This window comes from Lagopus muta, chromosome 3 (genome assembly GCF_023343835.1).
Source record: "Lagopus muta isolate bLagMut1 chromosome 3, bLagMut1 primary, whole genome shotgun sequence".
NCBI lineage: Eukaryota > Metazoa > Chordata > Aves > Galliformes > Phasianidae > Lagopus > Lagopus muta.
Window position 1 is genome coordinate 63,990,928 of NC_064435.1, and position 24,062 is coordinate 64,014,989.

The 24,062-nt window shown below is 38.6% G+C and overlaps 1 protein-coding gene across 3 annotated transcripts in view; it reads left to right on the top strand.

Annotated features, from left to right (window-relative positions):
• The window catches only part of EPB41L4B (erythrocyte membrane protein band 4.1 like 4B), a 168,546-nt gene that overhangs the window by 128,555 nt on the left and 15,929 nt on the right, over window positions 1-24,062 (top strand). For 2 of the 3 annotated variants that reach the window (XM_048940112.1, XM_048940113.1), the window contains exons 20-22: window positions 6,303-6,407; window positions 9,935-10,073; window positions 10,527-10,604. In XM_048940112.1, the coding sequence (XP_048796069.1) occupies window positions 6,303-6,407; window positions 9,935-10,073; window positions 10,527-10,604 (322 nt within the window). The remainder of the gene's footprint in view (window positions 1-6,302; window positions 6,408-9,934; window positions 10,074-10,526; window positions 10,605-24,062) is intronic. The other variant, XM_048940114.1, reaches the window with a different exon arrangement.

A 24,062-nucleotide genomic window follows, 5' to 3' on the forward strand; every position in this document is an offset into this window, starting at 1 on the left:
TTCTGATCAATTACGACAGTTGTTGTCACTGTTGTGATTTGCTACTGTGCTCCATGTGGTACATTTATGGACTGCAGTGTTTGTTTTCCCTTATAACATGCTTTTGGATTGTTACCAGCTCTGGCATGCTTTACATCCCACATGGTGCAGGATTTGTCTGTGGATTTCTTTCTGTTTAGGCCAACTGCTGCACCACTCTTTGTTGATCCTTGTTATCCAAATTATCTCATCTTTCATACGATTGCATAGGATTGTGGGAGTAGGTATAAGCACCAGCTGGTGCTTTGTGCATTCATTTATTCCAATTTTCTTTGTAAATCTTTCAATCCAAAACCAAATTACACTGTTACATTAAGACTAATTACATTAGAAGCTGCTCAACATGTAATATAAAATTAAATGTTATCTCACAGCTTGATGATGCTGCGCACCGGAAAAGAAGGGTGGAAAATATTAAATTAAATCAAGTTGTACAAGCTACAGATGAATGAAGAGGAGTAGTCTTAAGCACTCTTCAGAGCAGGGGAAGCTTTGCTCATGCAAATTGTCAGAATGAGATTTCTCTGCAATGGCTTATGCTTCTGATGTGTACTAGGCTATGAGATTAGCTGCTTTTCAGCGTGACATGTTATGTCCTACACCATTTCTTACTGAAAAGATGATAGTTCTTACATAAACTGTATGTATAAATGTATCATCAAAGGCAATATGTCACACCAACTATTTGGGGCCTTCTTGTGCTTTTCCCTTCCTGCTTTTCCTTTTCTATTCAAGACTTCAAGACCCAAAACCCAAATTTCATTTAGGAATTTCATAGACAAGCTGTGATCCACAGAGCTCTGTTGGTCACTGTATCTAAGAACAAATCTTACAAAACTGTCAAATGACTTCAGATCTGTAAGTCCAGGGCTTTGACCATGGATAGTTTCTAAGTAGGTAGTTTCTAAGCATCACAGAGCTGAAGTTCTAGGTCATCCAGTGAGAGCTGTGGAAGATGATGTCCATGTTGGCATTTGGAAGCTAAGAATATGCAAATCACCTGCACCATAATGGGCAACTTCTATCAAGTCAAAGAATTCATTTCCCTGAACTAATAGGTGTGTACAAAAGAACACTTCAGCCAACACTGAAGATGATAAAAAAAATTATGTGCTTGGTCTTCCCTGACATGGACTTCAGTGAATACAAGTGGGTTTTGTTTCCATAGAATCACAACAGGCTTAATTCAATGAGGCAGAGTTGAATTTATTTTTTTTAATTTATAAATAAATATCTCCTTCTAAGTGTATTATGAAATGCTTTTGGAAAACTAAACATGTTATATACATGTTGACTTTTTCTTAAAGAAATCAAAAGCTGATTTTTCATTAAGCCTCCATCCTAAAAAAAAAAAAAGAAAAAAAGTCATTTTCTAACATAACTTTCAACCAGCTTTACCAAACCCAAATGAAATAGCTAAATGCATATCACCTTAGTCTCACTCCAGTGGACAATCTTAATGGATCATCTACTCTCATGTTTTTCAAGACAGAACAAGGATGCTTAACCAGTGATTTCTGCATCAATTTCATAATTCAAATTGAATTCTTGCATACCATTTCCCTGACAGTCTGCATTAATGACTGCAAATAGTACACCTACGTATGTATTTTGACTTCACTGCTGATGTTAAAGACCTCTGTCTTGTTGCCTGAAGTCAGAAGATGACGAGTTACATTCTTTATCTCAGAACTACAGATAAAGGAGTAGTACTCAGACCTTCCAGCTGAGGCAAAATTGGTGAAATACCCCAGTTAAGCTATAAGAAAAAACAAAAAAACAAAAAAACAACCCACAACTTTATTCTGAAAATGTGATTCTGGCAATAGCTTTCAAATGTCCAGATAATCTTCTTGGGGGCTAAACATTTCTTCTGGAAAAAGCTGGCCTGTCAGAGTGAAGGGACGCATATTCTTAGCTTCAGATGGCCATAGCTTTTGGAAAAGAAACAACTATGAAACCCTTAGAGTGCAGACTGAGAAAAGATTGGTTTATGTGTTTGCTTCACCTTTCAAGCTACATCACTGATACATAAGAGAAGGCATCTATCAAATACTTCTCCTCGTTTTGTTTTTCCTTCTTTTTGCTCCTCAAGATTTCACAATGATGTTACTACTCAAAGGAATCTGTGAAGGCAAAAATCAACCAGTATTTTATTTTTCCCATGAATTGGCATGCAAATACAAGTCAATTTTTATGCAGGTGGTTGTATCCTTGTAAACCATGGAACTGTTGACCTCTGCCTCTTGTCTTACAATTTTGATCTCTGTGGCTCTGTTGAAGTCTGCTTTTTTGAATTTCTCAGCAGCTCTGTTTTGGGGGTCTTTCTTTAGGACTTAGTTGGCTCAGCAAGGCATGCTGTGCTGGGGCTTTCGGTGCAGAGGTAGCTAGTGCTGCATGCTGACATCAGTCCTGATAATGTCATTCTCACCAGCAGGTGATATGTTTCTATGTGAGGTGCCAAGTCCTAAGTAACTCCATCTTAGTTCAGTGACTTCATTTTTGTGCTGGGGTGGCTAGTTACTGTTACGAGAGAAAAGGATACTTATGAATTAATGACACTGAAATTGAACTTTATAAAGGAATTATAATATACTGCACTTTTTTTTTTTTTTTCTTCTTTGAAGTCTATGTTATCTTGAACTCCAACATTTCAGGTTTTGTTCGGACTTGCAGAATTTACTGCACATGGGGCCATACACTACAAATAGTCGTATTGCACATAATGTCTCTCTTTAAAGAGGTAAAGTTGCAGCAAGGTTTCTCTTCAAGAAGCCTACCTTTTTATTTAAGGTAATAGATTCTGGCTGTAGAATTCAAAAGATAACAATAGAAGCCATTCTTCTTTCAAGTTGCTTCTTTTTCAGGAATACCAGTGAGATAGATAAGGCTCCAAGCTTATCAAGCTCAGCACTTCTTGCATCTGGTGTATGAAGACAGGGTAGCAATGGTTTAGAATTGAGGAATTGCACTTGGGGAGAGCATACAGTGGAGATGAAAAAGGAGTTGTTAGGGATATTTTAGGCTGGTGTTGGAAGGACTACACCAGCAAGGTTTTAATGAGAGTGAGAATCAATCTCTGCAGCAGGTAGAAGCAGTCTAACATTCCATCTTGTGCTCATGGTAGAATAGGTTCAGCCAGCCTTCTCGGATGGAGGCATTGCCACTGCTGCTTTTCTTTCCAAGGTCACATCACACCAGCTAACCTGCAGCTGCTGGAAACGTGCCATTAAGTGGTACTCAGGTCTCTCAGAGACCTGATAAATACCATCAGCAGATAGTCGCTGCACCCAGCCTCAAACAAAAAATGTTTACAATAAGAGAGTTTTTTTCTCTTAAAATTGTATGGTTTTTGCAGGATAAATGAGTGGAATGCTTCACCGGTGTGATACAAAAGACAAGTAAAGTTTATCTGAGTAGTTGCAATCACTTGTAAAGAAGGTGTGTCCTGTGGTGCTGCATCTTGGCTTTTTCTTTAATTGTTCACTCAAACATGTACAACATTCAAAGGGAGATAAAAAGATTTTGGATTAGAGAATAGGTCACTTGGTTCTTGATCACCTTTAATCACAGCTGAGTGAAATTTTTCATGGGAGCCTTTTTGTAAGGGAAAGTCAGACTTAAAATGTCCAAACTTTTCACATATTTAGATCAGTTTCCTTTCTGTTTTTCGTAGTGATTATAAACCACTTGAGCTACAAAATGTTTTTTTTTTAAAGAAAAAAACAGAGTTTGAGGGCTAAGATAACTGTTTCAAAAGTTCCACCTCCTCCCCCTTTTTAAAGATTGTAATCCCAGGGAATCGAAGGAGGTATACAGACTTTGTAAAATGAACTTTTATGAGGGAACTGAAATGGTCATTTCAGTTTTTAATTTCTATTAAAATATCTGACTTACTTTCATCACAGATTATAATGCTACCTTCAGAAATTTGGAGCGGCAATGAACTAGAATTAGATTTGTTACTGTGCTGTTTCCCGAGTCCCTTGATAGTATGAGCGCGTTGCTCATTATAATTTTTAAGCACCTTTTTCAGTGTAGTTGATATCACTGTTTCTGCTCCTGCTTCCTTCAGTTGGTGAGAGAGGTGTAGCTTTTGAAACTATCAGCATGGGAAGTTATTGGAGAATTGTAGGAACTGCTCACTCAGGGCAACAATTTTATCTGATATTTTTCTGAACTTATGAGCTGAAAATAATGGAATTATACACATTGACACCCCTAGAGGATTTGACCATCAGATCCAGTCATTAAAAAGGTCTTCACATATTTATCCTACTTATGTCAAAACTTGAAATGAAAATCACTTTGGATAACACTAGCTTACATTTTTTTCAGTTGTCAGAAGCTACTTTTGATTTAGCACAAACTGTCTAAAGAGCAGTCTAACTGGAGCAATCATCCATTCCAAAAGCCTGACTTGAAGATGTTGTTCGGGGCTTCCATCATGATGTTGATTCACAGATTTGCAGATCAGATGTACTGACTTAGAGATTTTTAAGAAAAGGCGGTTTGGGCTTTTTTTTATTCTTAACTACCAGCCTTGGAAACTCAGTAAGGAGTCTGAAAATTAGGCTGGATTGTTATTCATTAATCTGACCCTGAAACTGGGAGGGAATGAGCTCAAAGAGGGTAGATTTAGGTTAGATGGAAGAAAAAAATCTTTTACAGTGAGGGTAGTGAGGCACTGGTACGGGTTGCCCAGAGATGTGGTTGATGCCCCATCTCTGGAAACTTTCAAGGTGAGGCAGGATCAGGCCCAGGGCAACCTCATCTAGCTGTGGTGTCCCTGTTTGCTGCAGGGGGGTTAGACTGGACACCTTCAAAGGCCCCTTCCAACTCTTAGGATTCTGTGATTCTAATGAGATCTGAATTGTGTTGCAATCTGTACTGGTTTCTTGAAATTAATGGGATCAAGAAGCAGGAAAACACTTGACCTAAGTTTTTGCAGGAGAAGTGGAACTAGTTGCATCTTGTTTATGATTTGCATGTCCTTAGTACTCTTGCAGAATTCTTTCATCTTACAATATGTATGCAGTGACAAAGAAACATACAGGAAACCTGAAAATATAGTCTGAAGGCTATGCCTTCCTGATGTGCTCAGTTGTAGCTGGAGAACAGGTTCAGAAGTTATCAGATAATTAATACATTTATAAGCCCACATCAGCATCAGAGGGATCTGCAATCTTGAAGATTATGTTTATCTTATTATGACTTTAGAAGACTGATTTGCGAGTGAACTTAAAAAATTCAACCCAAATGCATAATTTTAGAGACAAGGTTGAATCACATCACACCCCAGTTGTAGTATGTCCTTCAGTGCATGAGTAGTCCCACTGGCTAGCAATAAGGCTACTTAGGTACTTAATATAGTATCTGACTTCAGATTAGATTGCAGAAAACAGCCCATAAGTTATTTGTAAATCAAGACTTTGAATTTGCTCCTTCAATATTTGGCATATTTATTTTGTTTATAGCATTTCTAATACACATGCAGTATATTTAATCATAATGTGCTGCTTCAAATAAAAGCAGTATTTAAGATAGTTCATTTGTCTTCGTGTCACTTAAGTTCATGACTGAAAATGTTTCTTCCCAAGATCATGAAAATCTTGTATCCGAGTCTTAGTCAACTCAAAGAATAAATGGTTGAGGAGCAGATCCTTTTACATGGGTCTCTTCATTCCCATTTCTGATCTTTGCTGGAGCTCTGCAGTTGTTTCACATTTGTGAGCATCTGAAACATATTTCAGTTTTGCATTTATTTCTAATAAGTATATATTTTTGGATCAAATCCATTAGTTAATTTCCCTTGAACTGTTTTTTCCGATACAGTTTTTACCCAAAGTTAAACATTATCCTTCAATTTTGAGCAGAACAGGTTTTGCAGTCCATAAAATTAATTTTTGCTAAAAGCTTTTTGCGTAAAAATATTTCTGACATGACTGAATAGCTGGGCCATTATTAAAATGTTGTCTTTTGGAAACAGCAACGCTTCCACATGGGCTTTCACATAGGTTCTGTATTTTTAATCAGCCACTGCTTTTATAAAAGGCATGCAGTGCACAGGAGAGTGGATTCACATGTCCTTTTCTGTTCATGCACACTGGCCTGTGGACTATAAATGGAACAAAAGGATGAACTTCAATGAGCACTTGTGAATTTGCAAGATAAACATGTGTTGATGAGTTAGAACTTTGTTAACATGCCTGAAGTAGTTTAAATAAAGACTGTGTCACATATATTTTTCTTGTTATTTTTAGAAGTCCAGCTCCAGTGCGACCTGAAACTACGCCATCATCTGGCCCTACAGAAAAGCAGGAAATTAAAGTTTCTCGTGTGAGGAAGTTAACAAGACAGTACAGCTTGTGAGTAACATATAATGCTATCTTCATGTTTTTGCCTGGTACAGCTGTAAAAGAAGGAGATGCTAATTATTGCTCTAGCTATGCTTTCTGAAAGGCATGAGTGCAATTACATGATAATGATCTTAGGCTGATACCATTCCTTTCATCTCTGAGAATCTTAAAGCTTTTAAAACTTGGTGAATTTGCCATCTCTCTGCAGTTACTAACTTCTGATGTGCAGCCCTTTGCTTTTTTTTGGAGCTTATTGATTAGAAATTAAAAACCTCTTTTCCACATGAAATGTCAAAGACCTGGTGTGAGTTGGAGAAGGCTGCTCTATCTGCTTCATTACAATCCCATTTGCAAAATGAGGGAAACAGTCCTTAGCTGCTGGGTGTTCAAGCTGTGTTCAGCCATTCCCTCTGGAAAGAGTGAGTGTTCTGTCTCTGTCTCTCTCTGTAATTTTGTCACATGCGGAAGTTACTGAGCATGCTACAGCTATGGCAGCTAAGTTAGGTCTCTTATTCCTGGCAGGAATAATCTGTGCCTACAGAGATTTGGCATCCCATTTACACCCAATCCATTTAATGTTAGAGTCTAGGGATAAACATGGAAATTAGTGTGTTGATTTGTCCTTCACATGAACCATCAAAACCATCAGATGGTTCAGGTCATTGGAAACTAGAGGATTGAACAGAGTGGAAAACCAAAAAAGAATAAAAAAGAAAAGAAATAAAAAAGAGTATTAGCATAAATTTACTAATAGAAGAATGGAGAAAAAAAGTTATACATGCTTTCTCTGTGGAACTGTTAGTATGTATAGTAATTGAACATTCTAGTGCCACTAAATATATAGCACAATCAGCAAGATTTCCTCCCATCCCAAAGGTTTCTAGTAAATGTCAATATGTAATTATTTTCTGTCTCATTGTCAATAATGCTGGCTTTTGATATGGAACAAAAATAACGACCTACGTCACTAAAACTGAAAAATTATTTAGGAGAAGAAACAGAAGAATGAATCAAATTGAGGGTAGAAGGTAAAGAAGCATCTAGCCAAATCTTTACTTGTTCAAGAAACCAAGGCTAACATATGAGAGTGCAGCCTCAGCTTGGTAAGCAGACCATGACAAAGCTCATTTACTATGCATCAGCCAGTATGGTTTGGAAATGAGACCAGAAATGGGAATTGACCACTCAGGATGGGAAGAGAACTCAGATTCCCATCCTGTCTGCTAATTCTGAAGGTAATGCATGACAGGTAACTTGACAGCATTTCCTAGGAGTGGTTTCTCAAGGTCTGAAAGCCTGTTTACTCACTGTGCCCAGCAGACCTCAAGCACCAGTAGGCTTTTTCTTGGATGATGCACCATTTCTACTATCCTGTTTTCTACAAGCCAGGAGAAGGAAGTCCCCTGCATATTCAACATGCTTCTGATTTGTTGGATTTTTATATAATGAAAGGATTTCTACATAGTCAGTAAGAGAAATGGCTGTGACACTGAGAGGATCAATTATGCTGTGCTGTGCACGTAGCAGATAATGAACAGATCATGATAGCTGATGCTCTCCTCTTTGAGCACACTAATGTGCAGGAATAAAAAACTATGACCTATTGCAGGCATAGTCACAGGTTTTGTATGCATACTTGGAAGACTGTTTGATTTGAGCTTTAACCTACAGGAATTGTTAAACTTGATTCTCCAATACTACTAGATGCCAAAAAAAAAGAGCAAGATTATGCCATGTAGACAATTTTGAGTTACAGGATACTTCAGTGACACTATGTATGCCAAAACAGAAGATTTGCCGTGGGACTAATAAAGTAAAGTAGTAGGATAAGCTAGTTTTGAGAATAGCAAGAGAGTTAGAAATCAGTGATTAACTGTCTGAGAAAAAAAAATTTCTCCAGAGTAGGGTGGGACTGCAAAAGCTGTATTTAGCTGTAAATAGAAAGTGACCGCTAAAAGAGGTTAAATGTTGGTAATTGGACATAGAATAATGAAAATAAATATGTCAGGGTAGGCAACGAAGACAACTAGTGCTCAAACTTTTAGCTAGCATGTTGATGGCTTGGTAACTGGTAAGACTAAAGCCTAACACTTTAGCTTGCAGATCTGAAGAAGCCGTTCTGAACTGGCAAGTTCTCGACAATTTTCCACTTCCTTATATGCAATAGAACAGCTTTACCCAGCAAGGATGGAGAAGGTGCCAATGTGTCCCTACTGAGTGTAGGGAGAAAGAGCTGAGAAAATGTCAGCTACATGTTTCTGAAAGAGAGATTAAATAGGTCAACAATCAAAATTTGGCTTGTTAAGAAAATGCATACTTAGTAGGTCCAACAGATTTTTGCATTCTCTTTCCAGAATGCAAACAATGTATTGTATATGCTCTGGTGATAAATTCTAGCCTTTCCCAGAAGAAATAAAAAATGAACCATGAAGAAGATAATATTAATGGCCATACCTTTTTATCATAATAAGAAAACATAATGTTGTCAGCCAAACAATCCATCACAGGTCTAGATACTCTGTATGTAATGTAATTTTGAAATGTAGTTTTGCACATCACGCTGACTTCAGGTAACACTAAACCAAGTTCTGCAAGTGTCTGTCAAACTGGGATGGCAGGGTTCTGTGCACTGAGACTACTTAATTGGTAGTTAAAATGTATGCCATCTTCTGAGCAGAAAAGAAGTCATTTTTCCCCATGCTTTAAACTGTCAAACTGTAGTCTTTCCTTTTCACATGTCATTCCCACTGCTAAAGGTTCTGTAGGCCAGATTGTAACTGCTTATTTCTGTGCAATTCCAATTAGCAACTGGAAAAATTCTGACCCTGGGCCAACTGATACCAATGATTTGTAGCCAATGGGGCTCTACAAAAGTAGATGAAAGTAATATATTCTGTTTCCCATTTAGTGGTGAGGTTAGGTGAGATGGAAAGAACTCAGCTTGCTGAACCCAAGGGAAGTGTACAATGTGGTTTTAAATAAAATCTTTTCTTTGTAAACTGAATAAATGGGACAGAAAAAAACCCATATATTTACAAGAATTTTTCTACAAAGCACTTTCCTGGAGTTGATCAAAATCCTTTTAAAGTCAGTTTGAAAATGATATTATGGACTACCTGTGTAATGAGTGCCAAATTCCCCTTTATTGACGTAAGCCAATAAAGCAGTCAGTCTCGTGGATGGATCTAACCAGATCTGTTATTATCAATAAAGCCAGTCTCTGTAGAAGAGAATATCAACATTAAAGTAGAGTAATATCAAATAAGTTCATGTATTCACATAAACATGCTCCATAGAAACACTGCTTACACATCAGAACTATTAGATTTCCATTTGTAGATGAGAGTTGACTAACTAACTGACTTTCATGAAATCTTTAAAGCTTAGTAAATTTAATTTAGTTGGAATTTTAGCTATAAATACTGCATTACAAATGGAAGAGTAAACGAACTCCAGTGCCTCTTCCAGAACAGGTACAGTTAAAAGTCAAGCCATATTTTCTAATGAGAAGATCTGTCTGTTTTTCTCAACTGCAGTGATGAAGATGACCTTCCTCCAGCACTGGCAGCAGCAGCAGCAGCATCAACATCTGTATCTTCAGCATCTCCTGGGTCACAGAAAATGTGCACACCACAGACATCAGAAGGACAAACACAGCTTTCACCTGGTGGCAAGGTAAGGTGCAAAGAGATGAGCTTATGTCAGCTGGAGAGCATTTAAGAAGGCTGGGAGGAAGTTGCAAGTAATATTTTTCTTAGATGAAGTAATTCTAAATTTCAGAGTAGTTTTCAATGCTTAGTTGTGGCCACATGTTTAACCTATGTTGTAAATGCAACTGCCAGAAAATGTTCAGAGCCTGCTTGAAGACCCAACTGAAATCAATAATAGGTTTTCACAACCTTGGAGTTCAGTAGATCAGGATTAAATTGTTCAATTTGATCTCAAATTTGCATGGTTTTGTTTGTCTGTCTCTCCTGAGTAGCCATATTTTTAAAAAATGTGTGCAATTTGAAATCCATTTGGCAATTTATGCTTTAAAGAATTAAAAACAAAATGAAATAAACAGCCCCACCATAAGATTACAGAAACTAAATGCTTTTTCAAAGCTGAGTTTCTCCTTCATTTTAGAGTTCCACAGATGCTGGAAGTACTTTTGCTCTGGAGCCAGGTGACCTTCTGATGGATTTCACAGAGGCCACACCTATGGTAAATAATTATAGTTTGCGGCCAGAAAAAATGTGAAAGTTTTCAATAATTTGTCTGGAGCTGGAATGAATGGGATGCTATGCAGCATGTTGGATAATGCACAGGAATTAAGTAAGTTTGCTTGATTTTCAGTGGTCCTGAGCACCTGTCAAACTCAGCTCAGCATCTCAGAAAATCAGTCCACATCAAGAAAGCTGAGATTTTGAATGGGGTTCTTTACTGTTGGATGACTTTTCATTTCTCTCTTCTTCCTGAGTATCTTTACGCCTTGCTGCACTGGTTTCTTCAGCCTCTTTTGGCCCTTTAATGTAGATTCCTACTACGATCATAGACTTGCTTTTAGTAGTTTTCTGGAAAGTTTATTCTTCTCAACACAAGTTTCATTCAGGCCTTATCCAACAGCCAAATCAAAGACGTGTACATGCACTTCTGTATTTCATTAACATAGTGTTGTGCTTCAGTTTGAGGCAAAATAGGCTATAACATGTTGATTATTAACTTCATTTTCTAGAAGTATGTGATCTGTGTTTTTAGTTACAAGCAATGGAGATATGCTGTCCCACTGAAATCAAAATGGTTCCTGATTTCAGTGATCTAGGGCTTTCACCTCAGATTTCCAGCAGATTACTTGAAGGATCACAATAAGATCCTCAACTTTCTCCAAATTGTCCTGCTTGGAAACAGCTCTAATGCCAGATAGCTGTGCTGCTGTCAAAAGCCATTTTTGCCAACTTCTAGAAACTACATGTAAAGCCTATGAAAAGCACAGCAGTACATCTTACACAACTGTACACATTAAAATACTGCTCTGGACGCTGTTTTCACTACATGGATAGGTCCTAGTTTACAGTATCACACAAGTATTGTGGGGACATGCCTTTTGCTTCAGGGATATTGTGGTACCAATCTGTAAATAACTGCATGTGTCCTATTACCTAGTATTCCTGCGAGTCCTGTGTCAGCACTGAGCTATGGTGTGGGCATGGGGTGTGCTATGCCTAGGGACCTGCTGCTGTGGATAGAAAGATAGATTTGGTGCAAGGGCGCTAAGAAGATGCTGAAATTGTCACTGGTATAGAGCAGTTTAGGAATGGATGCTTACCCTAGAGGGACAGAGATCTGGAAAGCTTCTCTCTCTCATGCAATTTTGAGCCTATTATAAACAATAGACCTCGAGGGCACGTTGTTTCCTGTATAAGCTCAGCAGGGTCAGTAAGCAAGTTTTATGTTCTTCACCTACCATCAAAGTCCTGTTCATTATCTCTGCCCTTCAACCTGACACAGCTGAACAGTTTTTGCATAATGCAGATGTTAAGTCTCTTAACTGCAGAAAATGAAATTTAAGGGTCTTTCTAGCCCCCCGGAACTCCTCAGTGAGAGAACTGTTCCAGCACTAGTAAGGGCAACAGTGCTTACCTCTCCCCCATCTACCATGTAGGAGAGATGTATCTGTTTTTTCAGCTGAACGTACCACTGCAATTTGAGCTGTCTACTGAAATGGGAATGATTACCTAGAATCTTCTTGAAGTGCTGGAACACAAAACCATCCCATTCCAGAAAGTGGTAGGAGGAGAGGTATCCAGGGCAAAACACCTCCCTCTGTACATTTCTGGGGGAAGAGTAAATTAGAACAAAGCAAAGGAAAGAGAGAAAAAGCTGCAAGGTATGACATCTTTGCCTGTAGTTTAGGTCAACAAGATACAGGCAGACTGAAACAGACAGGTTATGTTATACTTCTCACTATTAAAAATGATCAGAGCTAAACTGCAAGTAATGATTCCCTGGAGATTGCAAATATATTTCTTATTCTAATTAAAAATATTGTACAATAGCTTACTTTGGTAACCCAAATTTTTGAAACTGAGTCACGGTGACTTTTGCAACTGACCTGCTCTAGACAACGTGGATTTGTGTTTTGTTTCCATTTAACAGAAATTCATATTGTAGTCTTTCTCTTCCAGCCAAGGAAATAGCTTTTCTTCTCTAGATATTTTACCCTTTCACTATTTCCTCTTTCCTACCCCATCATCCACTGACAAAATTTTTCATTCTTCATGTTCATAAACTAGCCCTCCATGACTTTCTTGGTTTTAATATTTTGAAGAGCATGTACTGAACAGCATCAATCAGCCCTTCTTGTTTTGTTTAATGTCTGTAAAGGTCAGCCTGTTCTCTGAAGAGTAGTTACTGTGTACAGACCTTTCCCTGCAGTTTCACTGACTATAGATTTCTGTCAGCTGAGGTTTGAATGAAAAGTTTACTTATAAGGGAGTGAGTCTCCAAACAAAAGAAAGCTAAAGGGAAATACATAACTTTAGATATTTGATAATTTTGTTGTGGCAACATGTGCTGTCATTTGAGGGTCAGATTATATTCAGCTCAGCTTTGTGTTCGTAGCAATTCAGCGGTAGCGTGCTGGTTTTACGCACTGTGGTTTGACCCTTGGAAAGTTGCTGTTAATTGTACTGGTGTTTGTTTCCTACTCAGAGACATGTACAATGCTTAGAGGGTCTCTCATGCTGCCTAATTTGCTTAAGGTAAAATAGCTGTAAGTTCAGGTTCCTACGTAGTCAGGGTTTCCTGCAGAAGGACATTCAAACAGCTGACTTCTCTTTGGTGTCTGGACTATGCTTCTTAAGTTGGACACCTAAAACCAACCTTATTTATTTATTTATTTATTTTTATTGGTTATGATGTGTGCTGCCAAACTTCCCATGTTCACCAAAGGGCTGTTGTTAATTTGAAGCAGTTTCAGGCATCCTTCCTACTCTTCTGTAACACTGCTGGCATAGAGTGATTAATAGTCACTGATTCAGGTGCATGATCTTTGTTGTTCAGTGTCTAATCGTTGATGCTTCTTGATGGCCTTGGGTTTTATACATGATTTGCTACTGTTGCCCATAAAGTGGAACCTTTAAAACGTGCTAAGGATCAGAGTTAAAGCGGAGCTCACAAAATCAAATTAACTTATAAAAATGGAGGGATTAGTGAATAGATTGGATTAATGGTATTCAGCCAGCGTACCATGCAGGGATCAGAGCAGCCAAATTTGTCTACTCTGTCAGCCTGGAGGAATTACTGTGATGTGCATGAGAACCAACTGGTCACTTAGTCATCAATACTTGGACTGCCAATAATAGCAGGGCAACAGCAAGGCAGAAAATCATTTTGCAGGAGAAATAGTGTATGCAGATTGCCTAGAAGTGAAAAGTATCCTTCTGTGATCTGCATGCCTCAAAGTAGGAGCTTTGTGCATACTTTTTTCATTTTTCAAGTAAATCTTTTAGTTAACTGATTACAACACACTGCATGCTGTCCTTCAAATCACTACAGCAAATGCAGGACAAAATTTCTGTCTTTCTGTACCATTTCATTGAGACTTTAAACACTGTGCCTGGCTTATATGTTATCATGATGCAATGACTGCTGCATTCTCTATTTCAAAAATGAACTGGATTTTTTTTTTAATACAGCATTATACATGAAGAATTGTAGTATCACATTATGAGCATCCTTACCGAAGCTTATTAAAACAAGCCTTGTCACTTTTGGAGGCTCTTTCTGCCATCAAGCTGCATCTCCCTCTCTCGCATGTTTCTAGCTTTTATGGAATTGGAAATCAAAGCTTAAGCTGACAGCTATTCTGTTCCAGCTTACAGTGAGCATGATCTGTGACACGGGTACGAATGCAGAGCTTTCTTGTTTGATTACAGAAAGCTCAGTCCCAAGCTCCCGAATGAATGTATCAGCTGCTACGTCATGCTGTCAAATACCTTCCCAACCAAAGCAGAAAGGCTATATGTTCCAACTTCAGTTTCACCCAATGGAGTAGGACAAAATAAATAAGAATGTACAGTTTTATATATAAAATGGAACTATTCGTAACCTTTAGCTAAGTTTTATAATGCGAGGTATACAGGCTAGTGCTAAACCATGATCACATCTCAGAAGATATTGGAGAGCATTTATTTACAGCTGGTTGCATACTTGCAAACTTTACGTGTTATTTCATGCTGGATCCAGTGGAGAAATTTCTAGAGCTTCACCTGCCATCTATTGGCGGAGAAAAGTAAATAAAAAATCATTTGCTTTTTCAAACCTTGAGATACAACATTTAAGAGGCATAGATTGCTAGCACGATACTTTAAAATGAAAAATACATGGCCTTCAGTGTAAAAGTAGATATTTTATTTAAGGCAGATTGGAAACAAATATTTTATTTCAGTACTACTGTAAGCACTCCTGTTTGCTTGAAGTGATCACACTGAGTCTGAAACAACGCAGAATTTGATGCATTAGCACCTACAATTTTGGGAATAAAATGAAGGCAACCAAGTCAAAAGGCAGTCATCTGCTGGAGACTCTGAGAAGTATCAGTAACTTGACGGAGGCATCAAGACATCCTTGTAAATTCTCAACAGTTAGTTACAGTGAGGAAATGGCAGTGAGCAGTGGAGGAGAGGTAAATAATCTCATTCCATGTCCCACTGAAATTAGTTATTTTGATTTTAAAAAATGCTGATTACAGGTTTAGTCGCTAAATATTCATGATGATTATACAAGCTTGCAATAAGCCAAATAACAAGAGAGTGTGAAATTGTTTCAGTTTATTTTGTCTTCATTTTAAACATCTTTTTGCTTTGGTTTTCAGTGGAAGACAGGTAAACAGATCAAACTTTAATAGCTCCATAAACAGTCTTTGTGGTACTGATTTCTAAATAAAAGTTGCTATAATGTAGTTCAAGACTAATATCTGATAAGAGCTTTAGGTAGCACCAATCTACTCTGCTTGGCTGCAAATACAGATCCAGTACCTCTGTGTGCCCAAGAGATCTCTAAAACCTCTTAGAGACAAGTTTATAAATGCTTTACTTATTGTGAACTACATAGTGAAGGTAAACTAGGTCTCCTCAAAATAAGTAGACTGTGTAGCATATTTCAGAATTAGAAGCTTTTTACTTATACATCTTCATTAAATATACATACACATATATTTCTTATTAAAAGTTGAACCGGAAGCCATAAATATACCTGCATTCAAAAGAAGTAGTTTTAAAAAATGCTTTTTTTCTGGGCCAGCCTCTCAATTACAGTATTTGCATGTTCGAATTGGATAGCTTATATGCAAAGGTCAGTTATTAGCAAAACAATTTGCTCAAAGGAGAGGTCTGTCAGTTGCATGTGCACCTACATATACAAATAGGAACACAAAGTAAACAACAAGTTAAATGTACATTTATTCCCAGTTTCAAGTTCGTGCCCTTTAAGTTCATATTAAACTAAGAAACAGGAAAGAGCAGCAATTGCTAAAGCAAACAACCTTTATACAAAAGGCTTGTAGCAGCAGGCAATAAATCTAGTTCCATAGGAACCCAGGGAATGCTTTAGATTGAAATATTGATATTGCAGAGGATCTTTTTTCCCGCTGGAGAAAAGAGCATTGCATGTTCAACCAGCTAAGATTGAAAGGGGCATGTAGTACTGCTCAGGCAATTTGGGTATGAGACATTTGAGAGCGGGTTGCAGAGGGGTGGTGCTCAGTGCTGCATGCAGTGCCAGGCTGCTGGGAGCACTCCGTATTATTCAAGCAAATGAAAATTGCCCGAGCATCTTCTGGGTTACATAAAGTGTGCTAATAACTAGAGAAGGGACTTAAGCATTTAAAAGCAGCCACGGCTCTCAAGCAGCCAAATGGATGAGTCTTTCACATCCTTCAATAGCTGCTTCTGATAATGTACACACACAAAGCACTATAAAAACTGATATGTAGCTCGGCACGTAGCTTGAGCACACAGCTTTACCTGTGGGTGCCACTCTTATAAGCAGTGTATTGAATTACTAGCATTCAAGGTAACTGAGTGCCTGGGAACGCAACGAGACTCTGAGGCTGCCTGCTGGATTGTATTTTAACATTCTCTGAAAAATATAAAATGCTTTGCCTGCTACTCAGCTATTTGGGGATTTGCTCCCATTTGCCCATTATAGAGGGGCACACAGAGTTAGTCAAGAAACAAAAGGAGAAAATACTCAAAGATGAACTGTGAACATTTAGATTTACCTTTTATCTGACCCCTGATTTAAGGGATTTAAATTCATAGGCTCAATGAATATTTATTTTCCCTTTATCTGCATGCCAAACAGAATAACTTGGTGTGCTCTGTAAATGTGTGACAGATGATTTAACGCTTCCCTATTTCTTAAACTAATTGAAAGTGATTTCTGTAAAAAATGAAAATATCCAGAAGGTAAAATCCGCTGACTATGCACCAGTGGACACTGTGATAAATTGGATGGGATGTGTACATGAGCAAAAAAAGGATACCAAAAAGAGGGGAAGGTGTTGAGTTGAAGAGAGTGCAGGTGTATGATGCTGCAATGTGCCTGCTCTGTAATTCACTGCTTTTAAATACTGAATGACTCACTGGCTGGCTTTTAATAAAACTTGTGATGACAGTAAAGATGCAATGTCAGAAGATAGTTTGGATCAAGAGGGCATGAGCTTTTTTCCTGGAGAGGTGATAAAACCTGCCATGTACAATTATTTTTAGTCATTTCTGCACGTTTTAAGGTGCCTTTGTAAGTGTCCTCAAGCATTCCATGCACCTGCCCTATCCCAGAAGAAATCATTAAATGAACAAAGCCTGCCCATAAATCTGGTTTCTGCCTCATCATGCAAGGAGAGCTGGTCCTGGAGCTTAGAACATGGGCTGGCCTTCATAGCAGGCCTGTCACATGGTCAAGCTCATCTGAGAAGCCGGTTACAGCACAAGGCATTTATACCAGAAGATGGTGGCTCTTCTACCACCCATGGGCCCACAGAGAGATAGTCAGGAGAATGGTCAGTGACACCTTGTTGCCCTATAACTGAAGCCCATGAGGCTGCTGCCCTGGGACACGTTGTTTGCCGTGCTCATACAGTGGTTTAAGAGCAGCTTGTGAAGAGCTGCCTACGAAGCTGAAGGATGAGGTAGTGTCACAGATGCACACATAGATCCTCCTTTGTGTGGCTGTGACAGGAATTGGGTCAGCTCATTGATCCCACTGAACACTGACCCCAGAAACAAAATGATTTAGCTTAGGTCAAATCCTCCATGAAACCACAGAGTTTCTCCCGAGGACCAACGGAGTGATAAAGTATATTTGTAAGCAGTGTAGCTTGTGGAGAAGAACTCCAAATGGGACTGCTTTGGCAGTTAAGTAATTTTAAAATGAGGTCTGATGAAATTATGAGAAGGACTTTAAGATATGGCTATCTGCAATAAGTGACTGGAAATCAACAGACAGAGATGGTACTGGGGAAGTAGCTCCCAGACAATACAAAGCACCCAAACCTGCTGGACACCACAGGAGGGGCAGTGAAAGACTGTGCTTCTCTTTTTGTATAATCAGTGTAATGAACATTTTTAGCCCAAAGCTATCCTAAATATCTACAGAATAATATAAGTTGCCACTACTTTGCCTTCCTTAACCTCAAGTTAAGGGAGGTTGGACCAGCAGAGCTCAAGAGTTCCTTTCCAACATCAACCATCCTGCGATTCTATGATAACTTGAGAATTACAAAGGCTATTGTAGCTGAACAACAAATAAAAAATAAAAATGCTACCTACAGCCTCTTTCTCCTGCCTCCCTATCAAAAACATGGTAATTCCACAACAGCAGTAGCTTTCTTTTTTGCTTGAAATGAACATGAGAATAAATGAGGGGATGAGGTAAATGCAAGCAGAGATTTTAAATTGGCTAACATCTAGTGGGCAAATCCCTAGCAAATCTTTTAGAACCTGCATAATCCTGCAAATAACATTTGTCTGTTGTTTTTTTTTTATTAATTTTAAATTATTGCTTTATTTTTCAAGTGAACGTGTTTCATATCCTCAGCAGCAGTAAGCAGCTGTAACATCTTCCTAAGAAGAATAAAAGCAAACAGACACACTGGGCTTTTCAGACGTAGAGCAATAACCTTTGGCTGTACTGGCTGAGTCTCCTCTTCGTCTACAGTAATCCATGTAATAGAAAAAGGTTCCACTTCTATTCTAAAGCCTAATTGAAAGTAGATATATCTTTTTGATAGTTTGCTTCAGTCTTTTGATAAAGACATATTAATCACTTTTTCTTTGGCCTGAGAAGTACGTACATCATTCTTTTTGTCTCAGCAATTGCAAAATTTGTAATCTCTCTTCTTCAGTAAGAGTGGGGACAATTGCGTCTAGACTCCAGTGAGTAACCATTGTGTATTTATTTTCTTTCCAACACTAATGAAGTGATATATGAATAATTCTAATTCACATTTTTCCACTGTGATAGTAAGCGTGATGCTAACTGCTTGGTTGTTCTGTGGAATCTCAATTGAAAGCCTCCAAGCTGCAAGTGAAAATGCAAACATCTGCTTTCTGAGCTGCTTTCTGACTATCTAGAGGGTGTCTCAACTTGTAAAGATAGCAAAAAGAGCAAGTAAACTTTCTTTTTATTTACTGCTGTATGGGAACTGTTGAGTCACAGCCTGAACCACTGATCACCTGAGCGAAGGACTGAGTCAGTTGTGGGAGCACAGGTGAAGGCAAGACCCCCATTTAAGGGCTGACTGCCACTGGGGAAGGATTTCTTTTTGGAGGTCCCTCCCTTGTGGAGTCTTTCCTGTGAACCTCGATCTTTGGATACAGGTGAGCATTCCTTTCCTGTTTGTTTCTTTTCCTGTTTTCTCCATGATAATCTTTTCAGCTGTAACACCACCTGTAACAACCACTCAGCTGAATAATCAGAATTGATAGGAAATCTTTTCTTCTTTTTCTACTTTGAATTAAAGTAAAATGTAGTTGTCTACATTTTCTTTCCAAAGAAATAGCCTGAATCAAATCTCAGAGAATAGTGGGAAGGTAGAGAAGTAACAGGCGGGTTTTGAATGCTTTCATTCCAGCGGTTTTTAACTGTTTCAGTTTCAGGTCATGTTTGTTACTCAGTTTCAATGAATTTAGGTTTCCAAAGAAGAAGTCATTTCTAAATTAGATACTGATACCTCCTCTTAGAATATAAAAACTTTTTTTTTTTTTCTTTTTAAGTATAGAAAAAAAAAATCAAATCAGTCTGATTCTTTTTTGAATCACATTCAATTTAAATGAAAAGGCATTTTCTGATAAGAATTCCTACACAGATCCAATAGCAGTCTCTTCTGATGAACCATTAGCGGTACCGGTGTGATCAACAGCTTTCTGTCATCTACTGATTTCTCCTCTGCTTTTCACTGTTATTCACAACAGTGAAAAAATCTCCTGCTGAGACATACCTATTTAAATTTGCTGTAGCCTATCTACTAGTAAAAAGGAAAGGAAAGGAAAAATGAGGTCCAGTCATTGACTTGTGAGATTTTCATCGGGAATTGCTTTGCCTTTGTACAGAGCATACAACAGTCTTATAACTCAAAGGAATGGCAATAACAGAAATACACGGTAAGATAAACTGATGAATTTCAGTTTATATAAATCTCAGATATTTTTTTCTGGTAATTGCACAGTTTCTGTTCCTCAACCCAAATACCTTAAATCATAATTGGAAAATCATTAATTAGTCATTAAGAAGAAAAAGAGTTGATTAACTTCAGACAGTCAACTGTTGTGATAACTGGATTGAAAACTACTCAACACAATAGAAAGTGTTATGTTCAGTTCATTTTCACTTGTATTGCTCTCTGAAAAACAAAATGCTAAATTTTGGGGGGCTAAGGAAAAAAAAAAAATCAGTGGCGGTAGATGTCTGTTACATCATAGCTGTTTAAATCTTCTGACAAGGAAGCAGTTCTAGCATGCTGATTAGTTATTGCCTGGAACTTGTCCAGAAAACCATTGCTATGGAAGAACTGTGTGTCTATGACTTGTTGTGTGGCATGACAGTCATCTCACATTCAGCAACACAAGACCAAAACATCCTTGTTGGAGGAACAGCCCATGAGGTCAGGAAGGTGAACCTCTCCAAAACATGTTTAACAAGTTAGTCATTTGTTGTTCCTTTGCAAAAAAAAAAACCAAAACAAACAAACAAACAAAAAAGAAAACAAAAAAACCCCAACCCAAAACTGGCTAGAGTCTTGCAAGCTCTCTGATGCACTGAAACATCACCTGGCCAATTTTAGCAATGTGACAGGTATTACCAAGATGGCATAAGAGAAAGAGCTGCCTGTGCTATCTGGCATGCACACGAGCATGTGTCCTGCTGCGAACCTTGTTGGCACTGCTGGAGATAGGAAATTGTGTGCCAAGTGCAGTGGGCTTCTGACCACCTAAATTTGTGTGCAATTTGGCACTCATCTCATGCTGCATTCAAATCAAGCAAACTGTCAGAATCAATAATGGTGAAGCTCAGGAACACACATTCAAGACATAGTTCGTGTGTTTGCATCAGCGACTGAGCTGCCCAGACTTCAAACAAGGCTCTCCAAAATGTCTGTGATCAACAGAGCCAGGTGTTTGCATGTGCTTCTAAAGCAATTTTGCCTTTCAGATGTCTCCTGTCTTGCTGCTAGTGGATTGAAAAAAAGGTGAGGGGAACTGTGCTTTCTCCCTCACTAATAGTATGGACGCTTAGGCAGTGCAAGTAAAGGCTTTCCTTCACATCTACAGTGTGGCTGAAGTAGGCACATTACCACACCAAAAATAGCCAGTTCCTGAGCTCATGGATGTAACGCTCCTAAAGCAGCAGGCAAAGATTAATGCATAAATAAATATTAACACCCACCTGTCTATGAAAGTAGAGTTTATCAGCTCTCAGACTTCAGCTATCCCAGTGCTCTGAGGGAGAAAGAGCAGTCACTCTAGTGAAACATTAGTGAAACATCTAATTACTCCCCAGTTATGCTGTTGACAGGACCAGCTTCTTCTCCTCTTACAATTTAGAAAGGCTTCAAGGCTTTTTTTTTTTCTTCTGAATTGAATGAGTTAACGGTAATGTCCAAGGGACAATAACATCATCAGAGGTTGCCAGTCAACAGTGTGTTTTGGCTTCCATCACGTGGTGCTGGGAGAGGCTCCGGGAGGCAGCAGAGCTGGAAATGTTCCTTGCAGGAAATCAACAGCTCCTAGTCTGGCTCACCTGCAAGCTCCCACTGGGACTGGCAGGAAGCCCCTGACTGGGGATCAGGATCTGCTGTGATGTTTTTTCACAGTGTGTTCCTTCCCCTGAATTAGTGCCACAAGCAGATCTCCAGGGGCAGAACTGTTGTTGTTTAGCCTCTCTCTCATTTCCTTCTTCCTTTACTGTCCAGTGTAGCATTATAATTTTCAGTTGCCTTCAAAGAGATGTCTTTAATAAGGGACTCTCTGGATCTTCAGTGCAGTAAACAAATTATGGGAAAGTAGAGCTCTGCTCAAAGTGGCAAAGTATCCTTCTGGCATTCAAAGTGCTGTCATTCCTGTGCCAAACAGAAGAACTCTGCTTTTCCTCTCAGTCCACAGGAGAAATTTCTGCTGTAATTATGAGTGAGCTGTGCGCTAATAGCCCTAATCGATTGGGATTATCCCTTGGCTGGGACTAATCTCATTAGCTATGGAAGATGCCTGAGAACAGTGGCTTTTAAGGTAGCATCCCAATCTGTTCTTGAAAAGATGGAAATAAACTGGGAAAAGGAATAACGCGTTTACTTTGATGCCAGATTGCTGTAATGAGGGACCTGACGAACACAGAGGACTGTAATGTGTTTTGTGGCACTGAATTCACAAAGTATTACGATGTGTTTGATTTCAGATATGTATATGCTTAGTGAGTTTGAATACTTTCCCCAAGATTTTACTTTCATACAAGGCAGAGCTTTTCCCTTTGTTCAGCACTCTGTGGCTGGCAATCTGGATGACTCCATAGCCAAGACCATGAGGTTATGAATAAATAAGTTTTTATACATAGCAAATATTACAAAAAATTTACAAGATAGGGGATTGCACAATCTTCAATCAAACAAGGCATTGTTGCTTATGGAATTGTAACTTCTAATTAAGTTGGTCTCAAAGGTAGGATCAAATAGTTTTCTATCCACAATATTTAAAGAAGCAGTGCTTTGTTCTTAGGATTCATGTTGGAAAGGGTGACATTCTACTATGGCAATGGCTTATTGTCATGTGGAGCCCAATTCAGGGCCGACTGTTACAGTGGTGAGACTAACAACAGCAGCACAGTGCAGCAGTCAGCATTTCTGTGTATCTGGTAAATCCCATTTCATGAGGGGGCCAAAGTTTCCAGGCATATGCACAGATCAAGGCTGCAGTAGTCACTGGTGTAGGTCATGCACTGAGGTTGAAAATAAGCTCAAGTGTCTTTCAGGATAGACATATTAAAAAGTGGTCCAGCTTGTCATTTTATTACTTCTTCTGCAGCACCACTGATGTTAACCTACCTATGCTGTTCTTTTCCTTTAGAATAATGAATTGTATAAACTCATGGGGATTTAGACAGAGCTTAATAGCCCATAAAAATAGGACAGAAAATTAATGCAAAATATTCCTCAATGTACTGATATTTGAGGAGAGCACAGTTGGTTGGGATTCTGGACACTTAAGGACTTTCAGCCAGATTTTGCTGTTATACAAGTAGAGATTGATCACAATAGAAAGATAAACTGTTCGTGTTGGTCAAGAATCAGGCAGTGCATTGTTTGCATCAAACTATCACAACTTTTCAGCAGGTGAATATGATGCTGATGCTTTTGAAAATGTGCATTCATGTTATGTGGTTAATAGACAGCCTTTGTTGATACGTGCCTGGGTTTGAAATCTCCATTCAAATGATTGAAATGTTACTGGATGATGAGCTGTCAGTGCCTATTCCTAGAAGTAATCAGGTGAGGATAGTGGCGTGTTTCCACCTGATACAAAATGCATATATAGTATTCTGTCTGCTGGTAGTCTAATTGGGAAGTATATGGCTTACTTGGGACCCTCTAACATGTCAGGAATCACAGTACTCATTTCCTCCTCTTCATGTTATCCATCTTTAGTGACTTTCTTCTGTGACAAAAGCCTTCATCTGCAGAAGATGCCACTTGATTTTGTTGGCTGTGCTTGCAGTCTAGGCATCTGGACCACCGTTGATTTCACTGGTAGAGATCAAGGGGCAAAAAAGATATCTTTGCATTAGCTGTCCTAGCAGTGCAACTAACTTTGCAGCAAAGATGGAAAAAAGCCACTTCCAGTGAATGCACCTACTGCTTTTTGTTTGCTTCATTTCTGTGTTATAAACAAAGACTGAACAAATGCTGGAGTTTTTAAACTGCATTTTAGCCAGTGCAGCAAGACTGTGACATCATTTTGCTTCACACGTTTTCCTGAGGGGATGTTGACTAGGCTGGCAGCCCATGCTGAGATTATGTTCTGCTTAAGCTTGTTCACCTTCACAGTATCAGTAAAAGAAATCCTGAGGACTGTGACAGTGTGGACACCATCATGCTTTCGTCATATATGAATTGTCCTTACTCTGAATTCTTTT